This window comes from Myotis brandtii, unplaced genomic scaffold (genome assembly GCF_000412655.1).
Source record: "Myotis brandtii unplaced genomic scaffold, ASM41265v1 scaffold312, whole genome shotgun sequence".
NCBI classification, from domain to species: Eukaryota; Metazoa; Chordata; class Mammalia; order Chiroptera; family Vespertilionidae; genus Myotis; species Myotis brandtii.
The window spans coordinates 2,514,035-2,540,126 of NW_005361955.1; the positions used below are offsets into that span (position 1 = coordinate 2,514,035).

The window sequence follows — 26,092 nt, forward strand, 5'->3', positions numbered from 1 at the left end:
CCCCCCCCCCAAACTGAGCCATTGGATTACTTCTTCCAAATCTCCCGAGTCTTTTGCAATTGGAAGCATGCGCTCTGGTTCATGAGCTCTTTGTCTGATTAACCCATCTGATGCTGTCAAAACCGTTTCCATTATATGGGCAGCTATTTTTAAAAAAATAATTATTTTTTATTGATCTCAGAGAGGAAGGGAAAGGGAGAGAGAGATGGAAACATCAATGATGAGAGAGAATCATTGATTGGCAGCCTCCTGAACGCTCTCCACTGGGGATCAAGCCCCCAACTCAGACATGTTCCCTGACCACATGACGGAATCCAACAGTGTCCCCCTGGTTCATAGGTAGATATGGGCAGCTATTAACACAGTGCTCCCTGCTCTGCATCCCATGTGACTCCCCACAGACCACAGGATAAGCAGGATTCATGAGGTGTGATTCACAAAGGGGTTTTAGTCTCAACTACGTTTGCCAAATATGTGGCCTGGAACAAGACATTTGACTTCACATTTCACGGTTCACTTCTTTGGGTCTCAAACGCCCCTTCCCTTCACAATCAAAATCTCATGACGGAGTTGGCAACACTCACTCTCCTCTCTTCTTACTTCTCATTCAGTTAAGAGCACATCCAGTTTAGCACCTGTCTCCATCTGGCGCCTGGAATTACTCCTATCAAGATCACTAATAACATCAGTATTGTGGGATCCAGGGACATTTTTTTCTTCTGAAATTTGACTTTTGCACTAATCTTTTTTTTTATTATTTATATTTTTGATTCCAGAGAGGAAGGGAGAGAGAAACATCAATGATGAGAGAGAATCATTGATCGGCTGCCTCCAGCACGCCCCCTACTGGGGATCGAGCCCGCAACCTGGGCGTATGCCCTTGACCGGAATCGAACCCGGGACCCTTTAGTCCACGGCCAACGCTCTATCCACTGAGCCAAACCGGCTAGGGCTCGCGCTAATCTTAAAACCAAAAACTAAACAAACCAAACCAAGAATAACAATAAAAAACTTGGCCATTTTAGCCTAATGGTTAGAAGTGTGGAGTTTGTCAAACCCCCAAATTTCACTTTCTACATATGTAAAATAATATATTTACTTGGTAGAATTGTGGAAAGGATAATAAATCCCATTGCATGATAGCTATTTTACGTAGTCTCATTGTTTTTTACAATAACTCACGTGAGAGCATATTATGAAGTCTTTATTTTGCTTCCTCCTGGCCCACAAGAGGCGCGCTTTGGAGCAGAAGAAACCAGGGCGAAAATAATAAAAAAGCTGGAGGCGGAAGAGCAGCTTCAACTTCTGGCGGAAGTGGGTGCCCCCACCAGGTCTTAGAAGCTCAGAAAGAATTCCAAATATCCTACGTAGTCCCAATAGCAGGTCTGAACACTTTTTCAGTATTACTCCTAGACATTAATATCTATTAAAACACAGGTAACCTTCAGTTTTTCCAGTGTTATTTCTCTGATATTTATTTTTGAACCACCAAGAACCGGAAGTGCTCTCCTTTTCCCTGCCAGGACCCAGAGGTCAAGTCCCATCAGGCCTCGCGCGGCATCTTCCCCTCTCTTCCTCGGCGCTGCCTACGGAGGTGGCAGCCATCTCCTAATCGGTGAGTTTTAATCTTCCGCCATCTGTGTCTCCGCGTTGTCCATCAGGCCCAGTCGCTCCCTGGTGAGGAAGCTTGTCCTTCCGAGGGGTCGTCTCACTGGGTGTATTCCTTGCCGCCTGGCTGGATCGCCTACAGGAATACAGCGAGGTGACCCGGCCGGTGTTGGAGGTTGGCTTGCCGGGGACGTTTGCTCGTACGGCGGCCGCTTGCGGTCATTCTGAGCTGCGGGCAGCTTGTTTGAGCCGTGGGGGCGCGCGGCGCCGATTGAAACCAAACGGAGGGGGCCCTCGCTGGGCGTGGAGCGATCCGGGGTTTGCAGCCTCACTGGCCAGGGCCCGAGTCGTTAGGTTACTTCAGTAGATCAGCGATATCCGCCCATGTGTTAAAAGACCTGTTTCTGTTGCCCGACGCTCCCTTCCCCATAGTTTCTGGCCCTGGGTTTACGCCTGCGGCGGAACTGCCACACAAAAATAAATAAAAGGAAAAAGAGAGAAACCGAGTTGTCGTGTCGACTCGCTCAGTTACCAAAAATTCGGTTATCGGGTCAGGATGTCTGGGAATCTGTAACTGTGTCGTTGTCTTGGAGGAAATCAATGGGAGGACTGCATTTACTACCTACTGTGTGCGAGCAAATTGACACCTTGAGGAAGGTAACTTTTGAGTTGATCTCTAGGTAGGGAGGCATTTCAAAGGCCCGGGGGCGTTTTAGCAGTGAACCTAGAGGTTTCTCTCTACCAAACGCCTGCCCTAGTCTGCGCACGGCACGCGTTCAGCGTGCATTAGTGTCTCCGTTTTTATAGGTGAGACAACAGAGTCCAGTTCACGTGGTTTGTCAAATGCCGGCATAACTACAAGGAGATGGGACCGGCTGGGGGTTGGGACACTGGGGCGTAGGATCTGCTGCCCCTTTGCCTGCTGAGGACATTTGGGGGCCAGTTTGTTTGGGGCCGGCCATTGGGATTCTTTCTTGGCTTTGAGTGGGCGAGGCGACGCCTAACCTCCCAGGACCGCGTCTGGCGAGTTGGCTAATATTCTGCCAGCTTCGGAGACGGGAGGGAAAACAGCCTGGCAGAGGTACCCATTCCATTCCCTGCTTGCTCCGTAGCTGGCGAGTGGAAGGCACTCTGCGACAGCGCTGAAGCCCCGGGCAAGGACAGCCTCTTGTCAGGACTGTGCTTTGTTTCAAGGTACCTGTCTCTTTTAAAGGCACCATGGCCGCCCTCAGACCCCTCGTGAAACCCAAGATTGTCAAAAAGAGGACCAAGAAGTTCATCCGGCACCAGTCAGACCGATATGTCAAAATTAAGGTATGTGGTTCTGGGGTGGAAGTGGAAGTACGTGTTGGGGTGAAGAAAAGGGTTCCTGAATCAGCTACGATTGGGTTTCTGACATCACTTAGAAGATTACCTTTGGCAGGTGAATCAACAAGTCTGGTTGGTGGAAGAGCTCACTGTAGAAACCTAGGCATTTATTGGAATTTAAGTGACACACTTGGCTGTTTTGAGGTGTCCAGAGGCTTATTTCAGGTGGCCTTGATGGTACGAGGGGTAATTATCCTTATTTTATAGATGAGAAAACTTAAGTCTTGAGGGCATTGTGGGAACCGATTCTCTTCATCTTAACTGTGCACAATCTCCTCATGTTCCATTGGTGTGTAATATGCTTTTCCTTTGCTTAGGAGGAGTGTGGATGTGGGTCCACAGGAGCCCTTTATTTCTTTTGTCTTGGAGGAAATCAATGGGAGGACTGTGCATTTACTACCTACTGTGTGCGAGCAAATTGACACCTTGAGGAAGGTAACTTTTGAGTTGATCTCTAGGTAGGGAGGCATTTCAAAGGCCCGGGGGCGTTTTAGCAGTGAACCTAGAGGTTTCTCTCTACCAAACGCCTGCCCTAGTCTGCGCACGGCACGCGTTCAGCGTGCATTAGTGTCTCCGTTTTTATAGGTGAGACAACAGAGTCCAGTTCACGTGGTTTGTCAAATGCCGGCATAACTACAAGGAGATGGGACCGGCTGGGGGTTGGGACACTGGGGCGTAGGATCTGCTGCCCCTTTGCCTGCTGAGGACATTTGGGGGCCAGTTTGTTTGGGGCCGGCCATTGGGATTCTTTCTTGGCTTTGAGTGGGCGAGGCGACGCCTAACCTCCCAGGACCGCGTCTGGCGAGTTGGCTAATATTCTGCCAGCTTCGGAGACGGGAGGGAAAACAGCCTGGCAGAGGTACCCATTCCATTCCCTGCTTGCTCCGTAGCTGGCGAGTGGAAGGCACTCTGCGACAGCGCTGAAGCCCCGGGCAAGGACAGCCTCTTGTCAGGACTGTGCTTTGTTTCAAGGTACCTGTCTCTTTTAAAGGCACCATGGCCGCCCTCAGACCCCTCGTGAAACCCAAGATTGTCAAAAAGAGGACCAAGAAGTTCATCCGGCACCAGTCAGACCGATATGTCAAAATTAAGGTATGTGGTTCTGGGGTGGAAGTGGAAGTACGTGTTGGGGTGAAGAAAAGGGTTCCTGAATCAGCTACGATTGGGTTTCTGACATCACTTAGAAGATTACCTTTGGCAGGTGAATCAACAAGTCTGGTTGGTGGAAGAGCTCACTGTAGAAACCTAGGCATTTATTGGAACTCAGCCTCTTGAAGTGTAAATTGGAATTTAAGTGACACACTTGGCTGTTTTGAGGTGTCCAGAGGCTTATTTCAGGTGGCCTTGATGGTGTGAGGGGTAATTATCCTTATTTTATAGATGAGAAAACTTAAGTCTTGAGGGCATTGTGGGAACCGATTCTCTTCATCTTAACTGTGCACAATCTCCTCATGTTCCATTGGTGTGTAATATGCTTTTCCTTTGCTTAGGAGGAGTGTGGATGTGGGTCCACAGGAGCCCTTTATTTCTTCACTAAAAAATATGTAAAGAAATAGTGAAAGCCTGTAACCCAAAGACTGCTACTGTTAGTTTTCGTTTGGTGCCCTTTTTTCTTCCAAAAGGAAGAGTTGGCAGTCTGCATAGACACTAACCCATCTATGTGTTGTTGTTTTTCAGCGGAACTGGCGGAAACCCAGAGGCATTGACAATAGGGTGCGTAGAAGATTCAAGGGCCAGATTTTGATGCCCAACATTGGTTATGGGAGCAACAAGAAAACAAAGCACATGCTGACCAGTTGCTTTCGGATGTTCCTGGTCCATAACGTCAAGGAGCTTGAAGTGCTGCTGATGTGCAATAAGTGAGTTGAATCCCCCCTCTGGGTTCCGATGCCAAAGTATGCATCTGTGAGCATTTTTGGTAGGGGCTCTAGACCTTTCAAAATGCATGTGGAGTTGTATATTCTCCCAGGAGCTTAGTGAATGCTTCTTGGGGACTTTAGAATGTTTTGGGAGGAATGTGAGGTGGGGGCATGACAGCTTGTCCTGAAAAGTGTAGAGACCCAAAAAGAAGGACTTGAATTAACACTACAAACACTGCTGTCATTTGGGCAGTCATTTCCAGAACATTGCTTTATTTATGTGAGGGGTAGCCTTAGACCTAAGGAGCACTTAAACTGTGGCCACAGGTATTTTCAGAATGTTAGGCTGTCTGATGTATAGAGAGTGTGATCAGAGGTAGGGAAAAGGAAGACTACAGGCAGAGGGCACTTAAACAATATAGATGCGAGAGTGAATTGAGGGGTCATAACATTGCTTTCTTGTTGTTTTAAGAAAGACAGTTGGTGAGCTCTGTGTGAGACTGGTTTGCTTAGGCCAAAACTAGGACAGTGGGTTGAGAAAATAATGCTCATGGGAAGACACAGGTAATAAAAATGAGTGAGCCCATTTTTAAAGGATAATTCTTTATTGTTGAATGTATTACATGTCCCCTTTTTCCCCATTGTCCCCCTCCAGCTCGCCCCTGCCCCCCTTCAGCACCCTATTGTCTGTGTCCATGGGTTATGCACAGACAATACAGGATCTTTGTGAAACCATATTTGGTTGAGTTTCTAGGTTGGAGATTTAACCAGGCATGGAAATACTGGAAATTTCCTTTAGAAAGGATGAGCATAGGGATTAATAATGGTGGAGGCCCAATCTAATACCTGTTGTGTAGCAAAAAATGAATGTAGTGCAAATGTTGCAGTATCAGGAACCATGATTTTTAATCCACAAGTTTCATTTCTGGGCATTTATGCTTAAATAAAATGCAGGGAAACTATAAGCTGATCATTGCAATAGTAAATGGACAATTTGTAAATATAATAACATATTAAAAAATTGTCACGTATGGAAAATGCCCAAGCACCAGGGAAAGTATTTAAAATATGTACAGTGTGATTATTAAATACATATGGATAAGGTGAGTTTATCCATATGGTGAGTTTTTGAAAATATGGGGGGGAAAGCCCAAAAGTGTAATACAACTTAAGTCTTCTTAAAAACAAAGATTATGGAAACATTTTAAAATGTAGCTACTTTGCGATTGAGTAGACTCCTTTATATAAAACAAAAAAATGCTTTGTTCTGCTTGTCTCACTGTGAACCTATTTTAAACTGTACATACTCGTTGCCTTATTTAATCACTCCTTAGTCTTCTCTTTGCTGAAATTCCAGAGGTAGTATCTTTTCTTAATCCACCTTTTATGGCTTCAGATCACCTCCTTACTGAAATTTGTTCATTAGACCAATTTGTTATATGTTTAGCTGTGTGGAATGGATAAGACCACTTTTTGTTGGTATACACATGCTCAGGAAATGTTAGGTATTGCTACTCACTGGGTGGCTTGAGCCAGTGTTACTTTCAACTTGAATTTTATCTGCAGCAAACAAGTAAAATATTTATGGTCTGGATCAGGGAGCTCCCTTGGATTAATCACACTGTTGGAGTCTGCTCTGCTACTTGCAGTTCCAAAACTTTCAGGAGCAAGTCCAAGCTCCCTGAGACTTCCCTGAGTTGGGCAGTTTGGCCAGAAAGACTGAGGGAGAATCTCAACCTGGGGTCTGGGGCTGAGCCATCCTGGCCCTGTTCATTATTGAATATGTGATTTGGAAATTCATTTCCACCTCGTCTGTAAAATGGAGGTGATAACCTGGATTACATGGCTTCTGTGAGGATTAAATAAGGGGGGAGTGAGGGTGCTTTTTGTTGCAGCTTTGAGAGCTTTGCTAGTAGTGTGGAATTTGGGGTGTGCAGGTGTCGTCATTCAGCAACCATTTACCAGCACCCTCTGCCCAGTGCTGTGGCTCTGGAGGTGAAGTGACCAACGCTGTTGCCTTCCCAGTGGAACACACAATGTTCTGGGCTGGCTTGCTCCTTACCCACTTATGGATTCTCTTCCAGATCTTACTGTGCTGAGATTGCTCACAACGTCTCCTCAAAGAACCGCAAAGCCATTGTGGAAAGAGCAGCCCAGCTGGCCATCAGAGTCACCAATCCCAATGCCAGGCTGCGCAGCGAAGAAAACGAATAGACAGATTGTGTACACATTGTATTTGTGTTAATAAAATCATAAAATTCTGCCATCTGGCATTTCCGTCCTTGGTTTTACTCTCCAGTTTCTGACAGCTTGTCAGAGATTGTTCTTTTGCCTGTTAATGCTCTGAAATCTGCCATTTGGAAGGATACTCGATGCTTCACAAGGCACTGGCCTTAGGTGCCCAGACCAGCCTTGGTCAGCTCCAGGTAGGGCTGGGGAAGACTTGGCCCTCAGACCAAGGTTCTGAGACTTCATTGAAGGACCTTGCAGTTCAGAGGAAGCTGTTCTTAGTCTCACTTTTTGTAAAGTTGAATAAATTATTCTGTGGTTCTTGTGGAGATTGAGAAAATGCATGAAAGGATCCAGGTAAATTTCTTCATTAAATTCTTATTCGGTGTTGAAATAGCACAATATAGCTTCTGTCCAAAAATACAAAACGGGGTGACACAAATCCCTCTATAATGATCAGCCCTGGATGCTTGAAGGTGGCTTTCAATTTCCCTTATGTAAACTCCCCCAACTCGCTGCTTCAGGCATAATTTCCATAGGTGTGGGATCCTTAACGTGATAATTGGGACTCAGAATTTAACACTCCTTTACAACTACAGTAGGTAGGATCTAACTTTAATTCTAAGGTTATGCTATGCCAAGAAAGTATAGGTCACATGGGATGTGGCACGTGGTACTCTAGTACAGCTATTTTCAACCTTTCTCATCGGCACACAAACTAAAATGTGACACCAAAAATCTTCGCCAATCTGGCCAAAATAGGTATAATAGAGTAGTGGTGTGTTTCTTCACCATCCTGGTCAACTGAGCCAGGAATACATTAAAATGTTCCTGGTTTGTTAGCCATGCCTGGATTTAAGGCTCACTCTTTGAGTAGATAAATGTCTTACAGGTTGACTGCTTCCTGTTCAAAACCTAATATGAAACATTTGTGAATTAAATTATTGGTCATTTCCATGACTTCTTTCAATTGATTTGGGACACATACTGATAAGTGGTTTGACTACTGACGACGAATTGTGCAGAGAAAATTGTAGTTTAGGATCTCCTTTATTAACCTGTTTTCTGATAGCACAGAAAATTCTTTGGCCTGTCGTTTATTTCTATAAGAAAGTTTCTAAAAAGGACACATTGAAAACTTTAGAAGGGCATAAACCAACTGGTTGCCTAGGCGGGGTGACATGAAAGATGGTTTGTACTTACTAGTAGTGCTTTGCTGTTTACCAGTTTATTTCATAAAGAGTTGAAATTAGAAAAACACGTCCGGTCTAATTCACTACCCACACTCTTACCCCCTGCAAGAAAACCTTTCTGATTTATCACTGCCTGTTAGAATTTTTTTTTTTAAATTCTAAAAATGTGAATAACTCAGGAGTATCTGAGTTTTTAAGATGCCCAGCCAAAGCACTAATTCTTGGTATTATCAATTTGATCAAATGAATTGTAAAGTAAGAGTGGTGTGACAAATATGGGGCACCAGTGGGAAGAAAGGCCAGCCTGCTGCCTCCTAACCTCACAGCTGTGAGCACAAGAGTAAATACTAAGTATTTTGTGAAGCAGTGCCTCCCCAGCTTGAAAGAACTAGATCAGTGTGGAGTCCCATCAACCTTGTGATGTGACTTGACATTGAAAAATTCCACCCCAATGCTTTGAATGGCTGTCCTGAGTTAAAGGGCCCAACTGTTGGCAGCCTTACAGCTAGCTTCAGGTTGGGGAACCTCTGAGTTAGGGTCCCTGGAGAAGGCACTGTAAACCCCAAAGAGGAACAGGGGGGGCCCCAGGGAGATGAAAGTTTAGGAGTAAAGGCCAGTGGCTTTTGGTGGTGGGAGAGAGGCTGAGACCTCAGGCCTGGGTGGGCCCCTTCTCTTGAGGAAGGGCCCATCGAGGGAGTGGGGTAAGACTAGCTGAGCTCCATTGAATCTGTGTTGGGTGCTGAGGCAGAATCCTTCTGGATGCTCTCAAAGAGGGTGGCAAGTTCCGGGTTGGATCTGATTTGGGAGGAGAAGTCGGCCATGATGGGGCTTTTCCCCACTTCTGGGATGGTCAGCAAGGCAGCCACTGCCCTCATGGCAGAGCGCTTCAGTTCATCTTGCTTCTCAAACTCCTGCTTCACAGAACCAGCTTTGACCTAAAGTGGGAAACAACGAGCCATCCTTTATTGAGCCTGTCCTTGCACCACAGTCTCTGGCTTCCTCTTCACCACCTATGGCACACTCCCTTGCTTCACAATCTATGGTTCCAGCCTCCTGAGGGTTCCCTCCACCTCTGGGCTTTCTCATTCAAATCAGCTTCAAAGTCACCTAAAGGGCCTCTGAGTAGCCAATCCAAATTACCTTTATTTTTTATAATAAGTCGAAGGTGATGATTCATGTAAAGTGTTCACTTAATCTTCCCCTGATTAGAAGTATTGGGCTGCGTCACTGAATGGATTACTGTCATCTGTCCATTTCTGTTACCTCATCCCCACCCTCTCCCATTTAGAGACTCTCAGAAATTCTCCAATGCTTACGGAATAAAGGCCCTCCGTGACAGCCCCGACAACACTAGTCTCTTCCCCCTCAGTAATCTAATGGTCAAGAGCTTGGTAATTGGTTGGACGTACTGGGTTCAAATGGCTCTGCCCGGTGAGAGCTGTGACTTCAGGTAGGAACTTTTTGTCCCTCACTTCCCCAACCATAAATAAGAGCCGCCTCTTACAGGGCTGCTGTGAGGATTAAAGGGCCTTGCAGGCTCATCCCCTTCTCTGAAACACTTAGCGCCAGATGTGCTTTTGAAATTCAGGAATTTGAGGGGTTTTAGAAAGGGATAGTACGCAGATGACAGGCGATAAATACCCCGTAATCAAATACACTAGTATTTCCTCCACTAAGTTTAGGGAAAAATGTAAGAATATTATGAATATCACAAAGAGGGAAATAAGGTCATAAACAGCCTGGTGCCCGTTCAAGTTGTTTTGGTGCCAAATTACTATAGCCTTTTAGTTTCCAGAGCTTTGTAGGATTCAGAATTGTGGATGAGGGATTGGGGACATGGATGTGACAAGCTCTCATCTCTGTGCTCAACAAATAGCATCCTTTGTGCAACCAGACTGAGTGGCTTTCGGGCAGGCCTCGATGAAAGTGAGTGAAGGGTGTCCTGACCCTGCGATGCCATTTGCTGCTCCTTCCTGTGAACTGGGTTTTTCTCCAAGCAGTACGGTTCAAAGTACACCAGAGATATTTGGCCACAGAGACTGTCAAGAGCCCTGCAGTACCACTGTTTTCTTTGACTTTATACTAAGTATATGTTAAAAATAAAAATTTGCAAGTCAGGTTTCTATTAATAAGTTACCAATTTTATCTGTCTTATCCACATTAAAAAAATTTTTTTTTGAAAAGGTGTTACTACTTGGAAATTACTGCTCTATGGGTGTTTCCTCTTTAAGCTCCAATCTAAAATACTCTGCCCTCTTTGTGATTAAGTCTTTTGCTCTTCCAAAACCCAAATTAGTTCTTCATTCAATAGGTATTTACTGGGTAATTTACCCCCTAGGTGTGCCAGGCTCTGTTCTCAACACTGCAGCTTTCCGTGAGACCTTTTGCCCCAGATTCCTACACTGGACCCTTGAGGCACTCCAGTCTAGCAGCAACTCTGCCCCATACCAATCAGTCAACAAATGATTTCTGTCTCAGTTTCCCAATTAGGATGTGAGAAGAAGGAGCCCATCATGTTCAGTGTGTCCCTAGTACCTTGCACAAGGCCTAGAAATATTTAAAGAATGACAGAGACAGAGCAGGGTTTGAATCCTAGCTCTGCAATTTACTAGCTGTGTAGCCTCAGCCAACAACTTGGCCTCTCCAAGCCTCTATTCCCTGTGTATACAATGATAAGAGTAAGAAGTAATAAGAACTACTTCATAGGATGACAATGATTAAAATAAGCCGTTCCCACACCACCCGTATCTTAGGAGGTTCTTGGTAAATGGTAAATGAATGATCAGCAGAGGGCCCACAGGGGTGGACAGGGGCTTACTTTGGCAATACAGGTGGCCCTGAGTGGCTCAATGAGCCGGTCCACCCTCTGCAGGACAGGCGCAGGACACAGGGTAGCCAATCGTGCAAGCATGATGAAGGTCAGCATCTGCCCAGGAGGAAGGAGACAGAGTACTTGGTGAAATGGCCCAGGACCACAAGAAGCAGGCCCTGGGGAAGAGCCGAGACTGGACCCAACACCTGGAGCTCAAGTCCAAACTTGAGCACTAATTCCCACTCACACCCCTGCCAGTGTCTGGTAACACCAACTATGCCAACTATACTTGATTGTCCTGAAGAGAATCAGATCAGAAGAGGCACTAGGTGTGTGTGTGGGAAGGGGGAGGGTGTGAGGGGGGAGGGCAGTTCTCAAGCTCAGATATACCAACTGGGCCAGGCAGGTACTGTTCATGGGTGAAGGGGGCCAGATGGGAACTGGGAAGGAGTAAGGAGTCTACACTCCAGACAGCAGCTACTAAGCTCCACTCTATTGTGGCTAGATGGGAATGTGGCCCAGACTTGACAGACTGTTTTCAAAAGAAACCCTGATTTTCATGTAAAATCTCTCAATTTTTTAATGTTGGCACCTGATTTAAACAAAAACTATGTGAGCCAGCCCTGGTCAGGTAGCTCAGTTGGTTAGAGTGCTGTTCTGAGACACCAAGGTTGTAGGTTCAATCCCTGGTCAGGGACAAGAATCAATCCATGAATGCACAAACAAGTGGACCAACAAATCAATCTCTCCCCCTGCCACCCTCTCTCTAAAATCAATCAATAAATAGAAAATAAAAACTTTATGAGCCAATTAACATGCCTACAGGCCTGGATTCAGCATGCAGGAGAATAATGATGACCTCTTTTGAAAATGTTAAAATCCTCACAAACGATACACAATATAAAGGGAGGTTGTTTGGAAATCAATATGTCCTGCCCATCCCCACCAGCTAGCAACACTGCCCTCCACATGCCCCACAGCAAAGGAAGAAGACTGGGGCAGAACAGCAAAAAGCTATGACCCAGGGCTCCTCCACCTCCTGCCTTGTGCCCTTGAACTAGCCAGGTCTCTGGTTTCTCCCCTGCAAACTGGGCATCTAAACTCACTCTCCAAAGGTTAATGTGAAGGCTTGATGAGATAACCGTAGATTCCTCAATAGATGTCTCACCCACCCTCCTCAGTACCAATAGGGGCTGGGTAGGAAATATGGATTTCAAACGGACTTTACCATTTTTAAAAAAATATATATTTTATTGATTTTTTACAGAGATGAAGGGAGAGGGATAGAGAGTTAGAAACATCGATGAGAGAGAAACATCGATCAGCTGCCTCTTGCACACCCCCTACTGGGGATGTGCCTGCAACCAAGATACATGCCCTTGACTGGAATTGAACCTGGGACCCTTCAGTCCTCAGGCCGATGCTCTATCCACTGAGCCAAACCAGTTAGGGCAACTTTACCATTTTTAAAAGCGGTCACCATTATTCTCCAGGCTGAAGCCAGGTCTGTAAATGTATTTAACTGGCTCACACAATTTTTTTGTTTGTTTCTGGGTTTTTTAAATCATCCCAAAGTTTGCACTAATGCCCAGGCCTTGTCCTGTGCTCAAGAAGGGCATTGGCCAGAATGGGAGGTCAGGCAAGAAGGGCATTGAAGGTCAGGCAAGAAGAACATTGGCCAGATGAGAGAGAAGAACAAAGACTTGCTCAAGCATGGGAAAAATCCATGAAAAATAACTCATTTTTATCACTCAGTGGGTCTTGGCCATCTTTCACATCAGTACACAGACAGAGAACTAGCTCACTCTTTGATGTGGCTAGGATTCCATGACTGGAGGTACCCAGTTTATGGAGCCAGTTCTCCATAAGTGGACATTTAGGTAGCTGCCAGATTCTCCCAATTACCAGAAATCAGTGAAGAAAAATCTTGAACGTAAAACTCTGAACATGTGCAGGAATCAGTCCAGAGGCTCTTGGACATGGAAAAGCTTTTGTTCTAGTTATTGCCAACCATCCAAAGAGCTTGCCAGTGTAGACTCCCACCAAAGGTGTTTGAGACATGGGTTCTCTTTTATATATATATATATTTTTTTTTTTTTTTCAGAGAGGAAGGGAGAGGGAGGGAAAGAGAAACATCATCAATGAGGGAGAATCACGGATTGGCCGCCTCCTGCACGCCCCCTAGTGGGGATTGAGCCTGTGACCCAGGCATGTGTCCTTGACTGGAATCAAACCTGGGACCCTTTGGTCCGCAGGCCGACGCTCTATGCACTGAGCCAAACCGTCCAGGGCACTTTTTTTGAAATGTAATTTTCCTATCGTCTTGGTTGAATAAGGTATGAGAGGATGAGAGAGATCTCTGAAATTTAGAAATAGAGGGATGTTGTAGTGATTCATGTTTCACACTCTTTATGCTAGTTCATATCTCTCGCTAGAGTTTATTTATTTATTTTTTAAATTGTATTTATTGATTTGAGAGAGAGAGAGAAACATTGATGTGTTGTTCCACCCATCCATGGACTTATTATGGGTTGCTTCTTGTGTGTACCCTGATGGGATGGAACCGGCAACCTTAATGTATTGGAGGATTCTCTAACCAATTGAGCTACCCGACCAGGGCTCTAGCTAGAGTTTAAAAGGAAGTGGTGAGAGCAGAGGCGGTTTATGAGTCACAGCAATGGTTCTCAGACTTTTTGGTCTCTGGAACATTTTATACTCTTGAAAATTATTAAGGTACTCAAAGTGCTTGTGTTTATGTGGGTTATATATATCAATAGTTACCAATTTAGAATTAAAAAGAAATTTAAAAAATTATTTATTTAAAAATAATAAACCTAAGCACATGTTAACATAAATTGAATGTTTCTATGAAAAGTGACTGTATTTTCCAAAATAAAAATTTTAGTGAGAAGAATGACATTGTTTTCCATTTTGTATATCTCTTTCATATCTGGCTTAATAGAAGACAGCTAGGTTCTCTACAGTTAATAGTCTTTTTGGATAAATGTAGATATTCCTTTCTGACACTACAGAAAACTTGACAAGTGGTAATTTCTTACAGGTTAATTGTAATGAGGAATCTAAAACCACATCAAAGAACCTTTGTATTCTGCTTTTTATGTGTGAAAGATTAAAGTTGGTGATGCTACACTGGCAGGCTAAATAGCCATCTCAGTCAGTGATTTTTAAAAAATAGAATTTATTTAGGGAAAATGGGACAAGGCCTGGGATATCCAAAGGGAAGGGCTACACCGAGAAAAGGGGTCTTGGAGACAGGTTCAGGGGGTTAGCCATGGACGAGCTGCCATTGCCCATTGCTCCTCTAGCTGCAAGTCTCATGGAGTCCCTTAGAGGTTATAGGATATGTGCTTGTGGGGGAAATAAAGAGAAAAGAAAATGGCAGGGGCGTGCTCCTTGGAGGAGAGTGGCACTGGGTCCTTTGTCCTGAGTATATTTATATTTCTCTTGCAGGTGAAAATCTTAGGGAAGGTCTCAGGAAAGTGGCTCAGTAGAATACTCATCAGCTTTCCAGGTGTCATGGTCTCCACGGATTGGTGGGTGTCAGAGCAGGGGCTTATTAGTCAATGTAGCTGCTCCTTAGGCAGCCACTGCATCTCTTGTCTGGTTTTGCTGCTTTTCTGGGCCTGAGGCTGAGATAAACTGAGGCCTAGATCTTTAGGGAGGAAAAGGTCAGGGGGTTAAAACTGTCTGACCAGCGATTTGAAAAATCCAGGGTCCAAACCGCATGACCAGTGATATGCTAGGGGAGGTTAGGTTACTCTGGGGGTGAGGTTCTTGTTTTCCCAGATTTGCCAGCTGGGCATCTGGAGCTTTCTGCCTTGCTGAGTGTCTTTACCTGGCCCATTGTCCTTGCTCTGCTCATGTCTAACAATGTGCACACACACAAATACACATGTATGTGCACACATACCTATATACCCATTGGTCTATCTTGCAAGTTGGGTGAATCTTTTATCCATACATGATTTTGCAATATCCTGCATTGGTCATTTGGAAAATGTTGGTTCATTGTGTCATGTAGATGACCCATATGTTGACATACCTCATAAAATATCAAAATGTCATATTAATTCCACTGCAGTTTCCTTAGAAAAGTCTTTAAGCTGTCAAATTCATGGTGGTGAGCACAACTTTTGCAAATTTTCAAATTTCACTTGAACGCTAAATTATATCACTGGTAACAAATACTGTCAGGTGTTCTTGAAGTGTTAGGCTCATTTTGGAGAAATATTGCTTAATTCCTAAGTCAAAGTAACATTAGTTTGTCAATTGTTCTTTCAAGGAAAAATGATGTTCCATGAAAAAAGCAGATCGTTCAGCTTACAACTCAGTCACACAGGTGTCTTTCTTCCTGTCATCTTAGCATATGTATTTCCCATTACTTCTCACAGACTATTAGAAAGATGTGTACATAGGGGTGACACCTATAAAATTAATACTTTTTACTATCTCATCAAGGATATTCCTAAATTAATTTTTTAAAACTGTTTTTGGCAAAGTTGTATAAATGGCATGCATATATCTAGTTTTCTCTTTCCTCCTTTCCTGTTAAGTAATAACCAGGTTATCACAATGACCAATAGGACAGTTTTGTGTCACACTCTTGATTCCTCATAATGCAATGTCAGCAATATTACTATTGTTTTGTACATCATCAGTACAAATGTGACCCCCCCCAAAAAAATAAGACAAAAGACACGTATTATTATGAATATTGTTTTTAGCCTCTGGACCCCATAAGGCTTGCAGATTTCCAGAGGCCTGGGAACCACCCTTTAATTGCAGAATTAATAGAAGGAGAACATGTGAGAAAAAGGTCATGTAATGGAAATGTGGTAGGCAGTTAGACAGATGAACAGAGCAAGAACGATGGGCCAGGTACAGAAGGTCACCAGGATAGAAAGCCCCAGGTGCCTACCAACGGACAATTGTAATTTAGGACCTCACCCCCAGGGTGACCTTTCTTCCCCTAGCACAGGGGTCCTCAAACTACGGCCCGCGGGCCACATGCAAATACAAATATTGTATTTGTTCCCGTTTTGTTTGCAAGCCAATGCTCTATCCACTGAGCCAAGCCAGCTAGGGCAAGACATAGGTTCTTATCAGAAAAAAAAAACCAATACAGCTATTTTCATGGGGGTTCCTGGGGTAGGAAGTGAGGGGCAAACAAGCAGTGGGCCCAGTGGTGCCTGGCTGTCCCCTTGGTATGGGGTGGGCATGGGTCTGGCAGGGGGCTCATCCTACCCGGATATCATAGTGGTCCTTCAGGCCGTCCTCCACATGGTTCAGGAACTCGCAGATGACCAGCTGGCCCAGGCAGCTCTCGAGCAGTGAGTACATGCACTCGAAGGCTGCCTTCCGCACATCTAGCCCGTCATCCACTGTGTGCTTAAAGGGCCCCATCTCCACCTGCAGGAGGGAAGGATGTGACCCCAGAGTGTAAGAACACCTCCCCTAGTTCTTGCTGCATTCCCCACTTCCGTTGCTCATTTTACCTGTGAGGAGAAACTGAGGCTCAGAGTGGATTAAGTTGCCCTGGCAGGGTCACACACCTGGGAAGTGGAGGGTCCAGACTTGACCTAGGCCATGGAGCCTGGTCATCTGATGAGCTGGACCCTAACCCTCAGCAGAGCCCCACCAGTCAGGCCCAAAGCTCCCGCTCAGTCCTCCCCCAGCCTCACCTCTCGGATAAGGTCTCGGCGGATCTTTGTCTCCCGGTAGAGGAGGGGCAGGATGTCATTCAGCAGGTCCCGGACCAACGAGGGCTTATTGTGCACGGCTGAGTTGAAGAAAGTCAGAGTGGCCCTGCGCACGTTCAGGTCTGGGTCCTGCAAACTCTCCATGAACTCTCCTGGCAGAAAAATGAGAGGGGATGTGAGAGATGGCACAGTCAAGACAGAAACCATCTCTACCCCCACATCAGTTACCTGGTCCATGTGAGTCATGCATACCTGGCTGAATGGGGGTGAACATGTTCTGAGCATCTACTTTGCACAACAAGCCTTCGAAGTCCAGATAAGAATGTGGACTCAAGTCCGGCCTGGGTTCAAATCCAAATTCTACCACTTCCTAATTCTGGGACCTTGGAGAGCCTCGATGTCCTCATCTGTAAAATGGGGATAATAGCAGTATCTATTCTGTAGCAATGTGTTTATGATTTAAAATGTGGCAGTATCTAAAGCACATAGCAGAGGCCCTGGCACAAGGCAAAGATCCTACAAATATTAACCTGATATTATTATAGATGAGGCTCCTGAAGGTCAGAGAGGTGAATAAACTTACACAAAGTCATACTTTTCTGAGTAAATCTTTTTGGATAGTTTAGACTTCTCTGTATTAATGTTTTATATATTCAATAAATAAATAAAATCAAGAACTGGTGCCTGGCCTATGTGGCTCAGTGGTTGAGCATCGACACATGAATCATGAGGTCACCAGTTCAATTTGTGGCCAGGGCATATGCCCAGGTTGTGGGCTCAATCCCCAGTAGGGGAGGTGCAGGAGGCAGCCAATCAGTGATTCTCTCTCATCATTGATGTTTCTATCTCTTTCTCCCTCTCCCTTCCTCTCTGAAATCAATAAAAGTATATTTAAAAATATATATAACAACAATAACAAAGACCCATAGGCTTGGAGCTCTGAAGAAGTGAGCCTGGTCCTGCAGAGGCTCCAAGGAAGGAGGGCTAAGCCTCCTCCCAACGAAGGCTCCTCGAGCTCCTCAGGCCAGAAGGTCCCTCAGACAGGGACAAGTTAGGGATCCATTCTCCCTTGCCATGGTGCAGCCCTGCCCAGTTAGGTGCCCACTGAAGCCAATGTGTTAGAGAGGTTGGTAGTGTTCATGGAACACTTTCTCCCTCAATTATACATGGACTCTCCAAAACTTTAGACCTGCAGATTTCCATGTCCCCATTTTACAGATAAGGAAACTGAGGCTCAGAGGTGAGAAGGGGCATGTTGGGCTCACTCAGCAACTCAGTGGCAGCAAAGGAGTTTGAACCCAGGCCCTGCTGCTGTTATGATGATGAGGTGGTCTCCTGGTCTCCAACTCCCTTCAGTTAATGTGTAAGAAAAATCAGCTAAAGCTCAAGGGCTGTGTAGGGGACTGAATGGGGCTGGAGACAGAGGGGATGCTCTACTCACTAATGAAACTCTTCAGGAGGGGGTCAATGGGATGGGGCTGGTCCAAGATGAGGAACTTGACCGCTGTGATGACAGTGCTCCGGGTGTTCGGCTGACCTGCAGGACAAGAGACAGTGGCTTGATGAGGGGCAGGGCCAGTCCTGGATACTCACAGGTGAGAAGGTGCCAAGACTCTCCTCTGCCTCCGTGGAAGACAAAAATATACCTCTCCCCACCTGAAACTCCCCAAAATCTTTGGGAAGGTCAATGCTACCATTTCCCTTGGCAGCCTGATTCTGATTCTTCCTGATTCTTCCCGCTGCGGCTGAGAGAGTAAAACTGTCAGTTTGCAGGTAACCACATTGCCAGATACAAACAGAGAACCAAGAACTCAAGAGCAGCCCGGCCGGTGTTGCTCAGTGGTTGAGTGTCGATCTTGGGTTTGATTCCTGGTCAGGGCACATGCCCGGGTTCCTGGCTTGATCCCCAATAGCAGGTGTGCAGGAGGCAGCCAATCAACGATGTTTCTCTCTCATTGATGTTTCTACCTCTCTATCCCTCTCCCTTCCTCTCTGAAATCAATAAAAACATTTTTTTTTAAAAAAAAGGAAGAGAAGTGAGATGGAGACCAGAGTGAGGGGCTTACAGGGAGAGACAACTGGGAAGTCCCGTGAACTCGCTAGAAGCAGGCCACCAGTTTGGCTCTGAGCTTTCTTCTCCGAAACCAGTGGTAAAAAGGACATGGGACTGGTTAGCTGGTTCAACAGAATGCATGAGGCAGAAACAAATCAGAGCTTGGAAAAGGCAGGGCTGCTCCTCATCCTGAGACTCGCCTCTCAAGAGTCCTTGTGAAGAGCCCTGGGAGTTCAACAGGGAATGTCCTCAGGGAATGCTCTTCCTGTTCATGCAGGAGAGGGTTACACAGCTGCTTCTTATCAACCCAGCAAGGGCTTAACATAATCACCAACATAGCAACAGTAGCAGGTATGCTGGGTTGATTAGGTACCACAACACTATACAAAGCACTCTGCCTACCTTATGTGACATGATACACCCAATGACCCTATCAGGGGACCAGCTGACCAGCTCCAGGCCTGGAGGCCTTTCGTTCTCAGGGACCCAAATAGTCCCACAGGTACACCTATCTGCTTTCTTCCTCCCTGAGCTGTGGAACTCCCTGATGTGCCCTGATCTGACCACACAGAACCTGCCCCCTGGTTCCTGCCCGGCCCTCCCAAACCCCAGGGCATGGCATCCAGTCTTCGTCTACATTTCCATTTGCTCCTGACTCAAGCTAGCCCCCAAAAGCTCCACTCGGCAGCTGCAGTGTCTCGCCCCTCAGAGAACTGCTTTTATTAGCCTTCGCCTGGAACATGAGGGTGCTGTCCACACCAAGGATTATGAAAGTGGCATCATGACATGTTTATGTTGAAGATCAAGGACTCCGTCTCCTCCACTCCAGAGATTTCACAGGAGGAGGCCTGTAAGTCTCAGGAAACAGTGTTTAATGACTCCTCTGCCTTTATCTTACACACAAGATCCTAACTCACTATGTGTGGTATGTCAGAAGCTCAGGAGCAAACTGCCCACCAGTGATCTGGGCGCATACCTGCAGCAAGTTGCTTCCGGAGTCGGGGCAGAAGGAATGGCGGGTTGGCGAGGACAAGCTTCCCGATGCACTCAGCCACTACCCCCCGGGTGCCCTCCTCGGCACCCTCGCAGCGCTGGAACAGCAGGGCCCAGATGTCCTCGGCGTAGGGCTTTAGGCTGTCAGGCTGGGCAGCCCCCAGGGCCTCCCTGAGCGACTGCAGCAGCAGGTACTGCCGCCTGGGCTCGGCCTCTATCTGTCCCAGCAGGAAGGGCAAAAAATCGGGCAGGTTCCCAGCGCCCACACGGCCTAGTGCATAGGAGGCTGCAGCCCTCACGTCCTCACTGGGTGACCCTAAGGCTTCCAGGAGCACAGCCTTCAGCTCCCGCTGGGGGCCAGGCCCGGCCACCTGGCCCACCTCAGCCAGCGACAAGAATGCCAGGACCTTGACCCCCGTGCTGGAGTTGGGTGACCTGGCATCACAGACCAGGCGGTTTGCTGTGCTGGCTGCCTCCTGGGGACAGGCAGCTGTGAGGGCTGCCACACACCGAGCCAGAGAATGGAACACCTGCTTGTGCAGGCCCGGCCCACTGTCCACAGCCTGGTCGTAAACAGGCGCAGTGAGCAGGCCCATGAGCTTGGCGTAGTCCACACACGGGGGCCGGGTCCCCACCAGAGCCTGCAAGAAGCCTTGAGCAGCTGCCAGCACACCTGCTGGCAACAGGGGCGAACGCAGCAACTGCAGCAGCTCTGAGAGCACAGGGCCACTGACCTCAGCCAAAGAGGCTGGCTGGGCCTGGGTCACTGTGGTTAGAAAGTCTACAGCCAGCTGGGCCACATGCATGTCACTCTCGCTGACCAGGGCAGGCAGCTCCGCCAACACCACCCGAACAGCAGATGGAGGGAGGCTGAGTCCCTGGCTCTGGGCCAGGGCGTCCAGGGCAGCCAGTGTGGCCAGCCGTAGTGCCCGTTGGTTCTTGCGCAGGAATGAGGCCAGTATGGGCAGTGACTCGGCCAGGATGGGCTGCAGGTCAAGCTGCAGCGGGGACACAGCCACGAGCGTCAGGGCCTTGACAGCAGGCAGCCGGGTGATCTCATTCCGCAGGCGGTCCAGGAGGAGCAACAGCGATGGCTGCAGGTCATCCCCCAGCCGGTCACCCAGGTGGCCCACCAGGTGGCCCATGCAGGAGATGGCCCGCTCCTTCACCTCCTGGTCCAGGTCGGTGGCACGGAGCCGTGCCAGGGTGGCTGCAGACATCTCTCCAACATATGGCTCGGGGTCCAGCGTCCGAGGCCTGTCCAGGGGCCACAGGGCCCGCACCAGCTCCTGCAGCACCAGCAGGGCCTCGGCTGCGATCTTGTAGAAAGGGTCAGACACACAGGCCATGACCGGAGGCAGGAGGGTGGGCAGGTGTGGGTGGAAGGCCTCGGCGGGCTCTGTGCCCAGCAGCCCCTGCAGGAACGCCAGGGCATCCATCCGGATGGTGGAGGAGTTCGAGCGGTCCGCCAGTGAGAAGACGATGCCTGCAGGATGGGTGCAAAAATTATGGGCCACAGACCCTGAGCCAACACAGTCCTCCCTGGGTGCGAGGGCGGAACACCCACAGGTGTTTGACCTGGATGGCTCTGATGCAGCAGATTCTAAGAGGCCAGGGTTTGGCTGGGGCCAGGGCTGAGGGACACAAGGCCATCTGAAACCAGGAGGTAGGGCCTGCGCTCCAGCCTTGTTCTCACTGCTGGCAATGGGGAGCCACTGTATGTTGCTGAGTAGGGTAGGGGCACCCTCAAGGATTGGGGGCCAGATTCTGGAAGAGGCCCAGGACAGCAGATACCAGGTTCCAGTCCATCCTACCTGCTACCAACACAGGCATGTGCTCTGCCAGGCTGCCAGGGAGGATGCCCGCCAGCTCAGTGAGGAGGCTGAAGCATCCCTGGCGGACCCTGACACTCCGATCTTTCAGCTGCCGTTGCAGGGCCTTGATCACAAGGGGCACCTGTGGGCAAGTGAGGGGAGGTCAGTGACCACCCAGAGAGCTTCCACACCCCAACTCCTGAAGGGCTTTGCTGGGTGCCCATTGGGGACCCCAGCGTGGAGAGGATCGCTCCATCCCAACCTTTTCATCACTCGCTCTGTACCAGGCACCTGATTCTACACTCAGACCTTCTGAAGTAGGTACTACACCTCGGCCCACCTTACAGATGGAGAAGTAGGTACAGAGAGATTAAGTAACTTGCTCAAAATGACACAGGCAGTCTGGCTCTCACCCCTGCACTCCAAGGGCCCATTCTCTTCCCCAGCTGGGTTCTCCCCAGATGAGCTCATCTGCTCCCCAAGCTTCAGATGCCAGCACACAATGACACCCGATCTACACTGTCAACGCCAGACTTGAGTGCTGACTGCCCACCTGATGTCTCCGTTTGAACATCCGAGAATCTCAAACATAAATGTCCAGAACGGAACTCTGGACATCGCCCTCTTCATGTTCTGCCACCTCAGGGGACTGTACTCCATGCTTCAGCCAGAGCCTAGAACTCACATGCCACCTCCCTGTCCCTTCCCCCACAGCCACTCTATCAGCAAGACCCCAAAACTGTGTGGTCCAAGGGCAGGGCTTTTACTAGTATTTGTCCTGTTCCCTGCTGCGCCCCAGCCTGATGCACAGAGCCGGGCACACAGTGGGTGCTCAATATGCACACGTCAGTGGACGGATAGATGGTGGGGTGTGTGGATGGGTGGAAGGGTTGTGAGAAGGTGGGAGGGTCAGTTGTGAGAGGGGGTGGGAGGGGGAGAGAGGTGAAGGTGCGCCCACCTGTTCTCGCAGCATGTGGAGGCTGCTGCCCGTCTGGGTAGGCTCCTCAACGGCCTCCACCCATCCCTTCGGGGGCCGCGTTTGCCGAAGCAGCACGATGTAGGCCCCAAAGACATCAGCCTTGACATTCTCCTCACGCTCCCTGAAGCGGCGGATGAGCGCTGGCGCCAAGGTGCAGTGGAAGGTGGGTAGCAGGTCAGGCCGAGAGCTGATCAAGGCTGCCATGCACTTGGCTGCTGCCCGGCGCACCTTCCAGCTCATGTCATCATCGTCACTGTACTCGTCCTCACTCTCTGGGGCAGGAACCAGACACCCATGGAGCCCTGCACTCTGTGGCAGACGGACAGGGAGCTGCCTGCCCCACCCAGGTGGTCTCCCAGGATGGAGAGGTGAAGAGGGAGCCAAGCCCGTGTTTCACCTTTTGATGATCATTACTTACACACTTATAGGGGTGGGCAAAAGTAGGGTTACAGTTGTGAGTACATGAAACACAGAGTGTATTCTCGCATTATTGTTTATTAATTATTGTATTTTCCATATGAACAACTGTAAGCCTACTTTTGCCTACCCCTGTAATAGGAATGTTACCTACCATTTAATGAACACCTACTGTGTGCTGGGGATGGCACCAAGCACGTCAAATCCACAACCTCATTTTAGCCTCACAACGACCTTGTGAGACAGGGATTACTTTCCCAATGTAGAGATGAGAAAATTGGGGCTCAAAGAGAAGTGATTGGCCCCAACTTACACAAGCAGGGAAATAGCTGGAATTAAATCAAAGTTCTCCTCCTGCCTCCATACTCTTCCCTATGTTGACTACACCAGGGAAAAAACTGACTTCCAAGTCTTTAATGAGGACCTAGAGAATCCATTTGGGGCACAAAACCCATCCTTTGGTTTCAGGACTGGCTGTGTGATGTTTCATTTATGGGGATTCCAGAAAGAAGAGGTAAAATAGGGCCTCCTTTTGCATTGCCCCACCCCACCTTGCCCCAGCCTCTCAAGGGTGCTGATTGCTTGGCTTCTAAGCAAGAAATGCTCTGTTTGTGTGGCTTCCTACAGACAGCTCCCCTGAGAGGCCAGAGCCCACATAGTGCCTGGAACCCCATTTTATAGATGAAGAGATGTCTAGAATAAAGATCAGAGATGGTGAGAGCCCCTCCTGAGGGCACACAGCTAGGCAACAGGATAGCTGAGATTCAGGCCCACGAGGCCCACCTATAACACCTGTGGAGACACCCAAGGCTCAGAGGGGGATGGTCCTAGTCACAGGCTCAGAGGCCACAGTGTTCTTACCCACGCTGCTCTGTTGAAGACTCAGACTCTCAGAGCTGGCATCTGGACAAGCCAGCTTGTCCCATGGGATGGTCGCATGGGTGCAACCTGGCAGCTTAGCAGATGTCCCCTCTGAAGGACCATTACTTGTTACCTCCACTCTATGCCACCCATGAAGACATATCCACAGCTCCCTGTGACTGACAAGAAAATGCCCGATCTCCCTGGCTTGGTATTCGAGGCCCCAACATGCCTGTCTAATCTTGTCTCCCACCATCCCATCTCATTCCAAGTACCCCATCAGACCCCAAATCCCTTGCCTCCATTGATGTCCTGCTTTGAGAACACAAGGGGCACCCATCTGAGTGACAAACTGGATCACAGACACAGAAGGAAAGTAGCCACTGAGTTCATTCCCCATCCAGGTATCATTCTACCATTCGAGCTTCACTTTGCTGGGTTAAAGGATTACCTCTTGGAAGCCATGACTAAAAGGGTAGCGATGGCAGTGTAGAGGTCAAGAGGTCTTTCGGACATGGCTCCAAGTCCCAGCTATGCCACTTCCTAGCTGTGTTACCTCAGAGCTGTGTTATCTCAGGCAAATCACTTCTCACAGTCTCAGTTTCCTTGTATAAAATATGGGGATAATAACGAACACCTGGTTTTCTAGGGTTACTGTAAGGAACCTGCAATAAGAGAGTGCTCCGGACACCAGGAGATGCTCAATAAATGTTAGTGACTACTGCTACCCTTACTGTGCAGTCAGAAAGGATGGGGACAGTGGAGAATCCAGATTATGGAAGGCAGGGCTGGAGCCTGAGGAACAGCTGGGATCAGGATAAGGGCACTATATGTGGCCCATCTTTGGCTGGGGAAGGGGGTCCCAGGAAGGCTGCACTCATTTCCACCCTCCTCAAGTTGGTCACCCACCTTGCTCACTGAACTCACTATCCTCTGTCTCCATCTGCTCCTCATCCCCGTCACTGTCATAGTTATAGTTGGGGTCATGCTTCATGTACTGGAGGCACAGGCTGGTTACATTGGGCACGTGAGGGCCCATCTCCTTGGGGCACCTGTGGGGTGGGACAGGGAGGCTCTGGTGGACCCGGGCAGGACAGGGTAGGCAGTGGGGCCCAGTGATGAGTCCTGAGATCTTACTGCTCTGAGGCCAGCATCCTGCCCCCAACCCTGCCCCACCAACTTCCCAAAGAAACTCTGGGGCCCCCATCGTCCAGCATCCCACTGCACCTACTTCCTCAGGAAGGCTTCGAAGGCCTGGAGGCAGGACTCCCGGAGCTCATCATCATCCAGGTTGCAGAACTCCTCCACCAGAGGCACCAAGCGGTCCAGGTGGGCCCCTGTAAGGCCAGGTGGGTCACTGAGGACAGGCCGGAGCCTCTCCCAGGCTCTCCTAGCCCACAGCACTCAGTCTGTCCCTGCACCTGCATCCCTGGCCACTGCAAACCCAACCCAGAGGCTTCAGAGTCAAGCAGATGTGGGTTCTAGCTCTGACTCTGCCACCTATGGGCTCTGGGAGCCTGGGCACCTCACAACACTTCTCTGACCTTGGTCTACTCATCTTCACAGTAGAGATAACAATGCCTACCAGATAGAGATTTTGTGAAGATTAATATGATGCAGATAAAGAGCTTCGCCCAGGTCCTGGCACACAGTAGGCGCTCAATAAGTAGCGCCTGTTGTTGAAATGATTACATGTCCTTGCCTTATTTCCTGTACTAGGTTGTAGCCCTGGGTGGAAAAAGGGGAGAAGCAGGTACTGCCCTTAGAGACCAGGCAAAAAGGGCCCTTGCCTGATCCCTGGGCTTTAGAGGGTCCCCCCCTAGCCCTTCTCCAGAGACACCCTCCCCCACTTTCCTGCCCACCTGACCCTGAACCTTTGTCTGGGTCCTGTGCAGGCCTCCTTCCCGGGTCCATGCTCCCAAGAGTGGCCACAGGGTGGCTGCAGTTTGTCGTGAGAGGGTGGAGAAGAGAAGGGCGGGAGTAGATAGAGTGTGGACTGCGGGCTGGGGTCCCCAGGTGTGCAAAAGGCCGCTCTCAGGGAGAGAGCCAGAGGGAAGGGAGGGGCAGACCATGGCTAACTCTACCCACACTGACTTTTTCTAGCCCGGAACTCCAAGGCATTTGAGAATAAATTCAAACCTGATTGCAGGATTCCACTTCCATAAAATTAATTTATGGTCGCAGAA

The 26,092-nt window shown here is 48.3% G+C and overlaps 2 protein-coding genes across 4 annotated transcripts in view; one reads left to right on the plus strand and one right to left on the minus strand.

Moving 5' to 3' along the window:
- Nucleotides 1-1,519: 1,519 nt before the first annotated feature.
- RPL32 (ribosomal protein L32) lies at nt 1,520-7,106 on the plus strand. Of its 3 annotated transcripts, none has more exons than XM_014542738.1 (4): nt 1,520-1,615; nt 2,721-2,922; nt 4,654-4,835; nt 6,920-7,106. In XM_014542738.1, the coding sequence occupies exons 2-4, from the start codon at nt 2,827-2,829 to the stop codon at nt 7,047-7,049; spliced, it is 408 nt and encodes a 135-aa protein (XP_014398224.1). In that variant the 5' UTR covers nt 1,520-1,615; nt 2,721-2,826; the 3' UTR covers nt 7,050-7,106. The 3 variants fall into 3 exon arrangements, with proteins under 3 accessions (XP_014398224.1, XP_005870097.1, XP_005870096.1); XM_005870035.2 differs by having other exon boundaries at nt 1,571-1,677; nt 2,822-2,922; XM_005870034.2 differs by lacking the exons at nt 1,520-1,615; nt 2,721-2,922 and adding an exon at nt 3,848-4,068.
- Nucleotides 7,107-8,095: 989 nt separating this feature from the next.
- The window catches only part of CAND2 (cullin-associated and neddylation-dissociated 2 (putative)), a 21,396-nt gene continuing 3,399 nt past the window's right edge, over nt 8,096-26,092 (minus strand). Inside the window, exons 6-15 of the mRNA XM_014542690.1 lie at nt 25,138-25,243; nt 24,816-24,958; nt 22,608-22,900; nt 21,650-21,791; nt 19,819-21,321; nt 18,231-18,326; nt 16,772-16,941; nt 16,335-16,499; nt 11,076-11,183; nt 8,096-9,192 (exon numbers count right to left, since the gene is read on the minus strand). Of these exons, the coding sequence (XP_014398176.1) occupies nt 8,965-9,192; nt 11,076-11,183; nt 16,335-16,499; nt 16,772-16,941; nt 18,231-18,326; nt 19,819-21,321; nt 21,650-21,791; nt 22,608-22,900; nt 24,816-24,958; nt 25,138-25,243 (2,954 nt within the window). The 3' untranslated portion in view covers nt 8,096-8,964. The remainder of the gene's footprint in view (nt 9,193-11,075; nt 11,184-16,334; nt 16,500-16,771; nt 16,942-18,230; nt 18,327-19,818; nt 21,322-21,649; nt 21,792-22,607; nt 22,901-24,815; nt 24,959-25,137; nt 25,244-26,092) is intronic.

Coding starts and splice junctions, on each gene's coding strand:
- RPL32 (XM_014542738.1), top strand. CDS start 2,827: ATGGCCGCCCTCAGACCCCTCGTGAAACCCAAGATTGTCAAAAAGAGG. Junction 2,923..4,653: donor ACCGATATGTCAAAATTAAG/GTATGTGGTTCT, acceptor GTTGTTTTTCAG/CGGAACTGGCGGAAACCCAG. Junction 4,836..6,919: donor GTGCTGCTGATGTGCAATAA/GTGAGTTGAATC, acceptor ATTCTCTTCCAG/ATCTTACTGTGCTGAGATTG.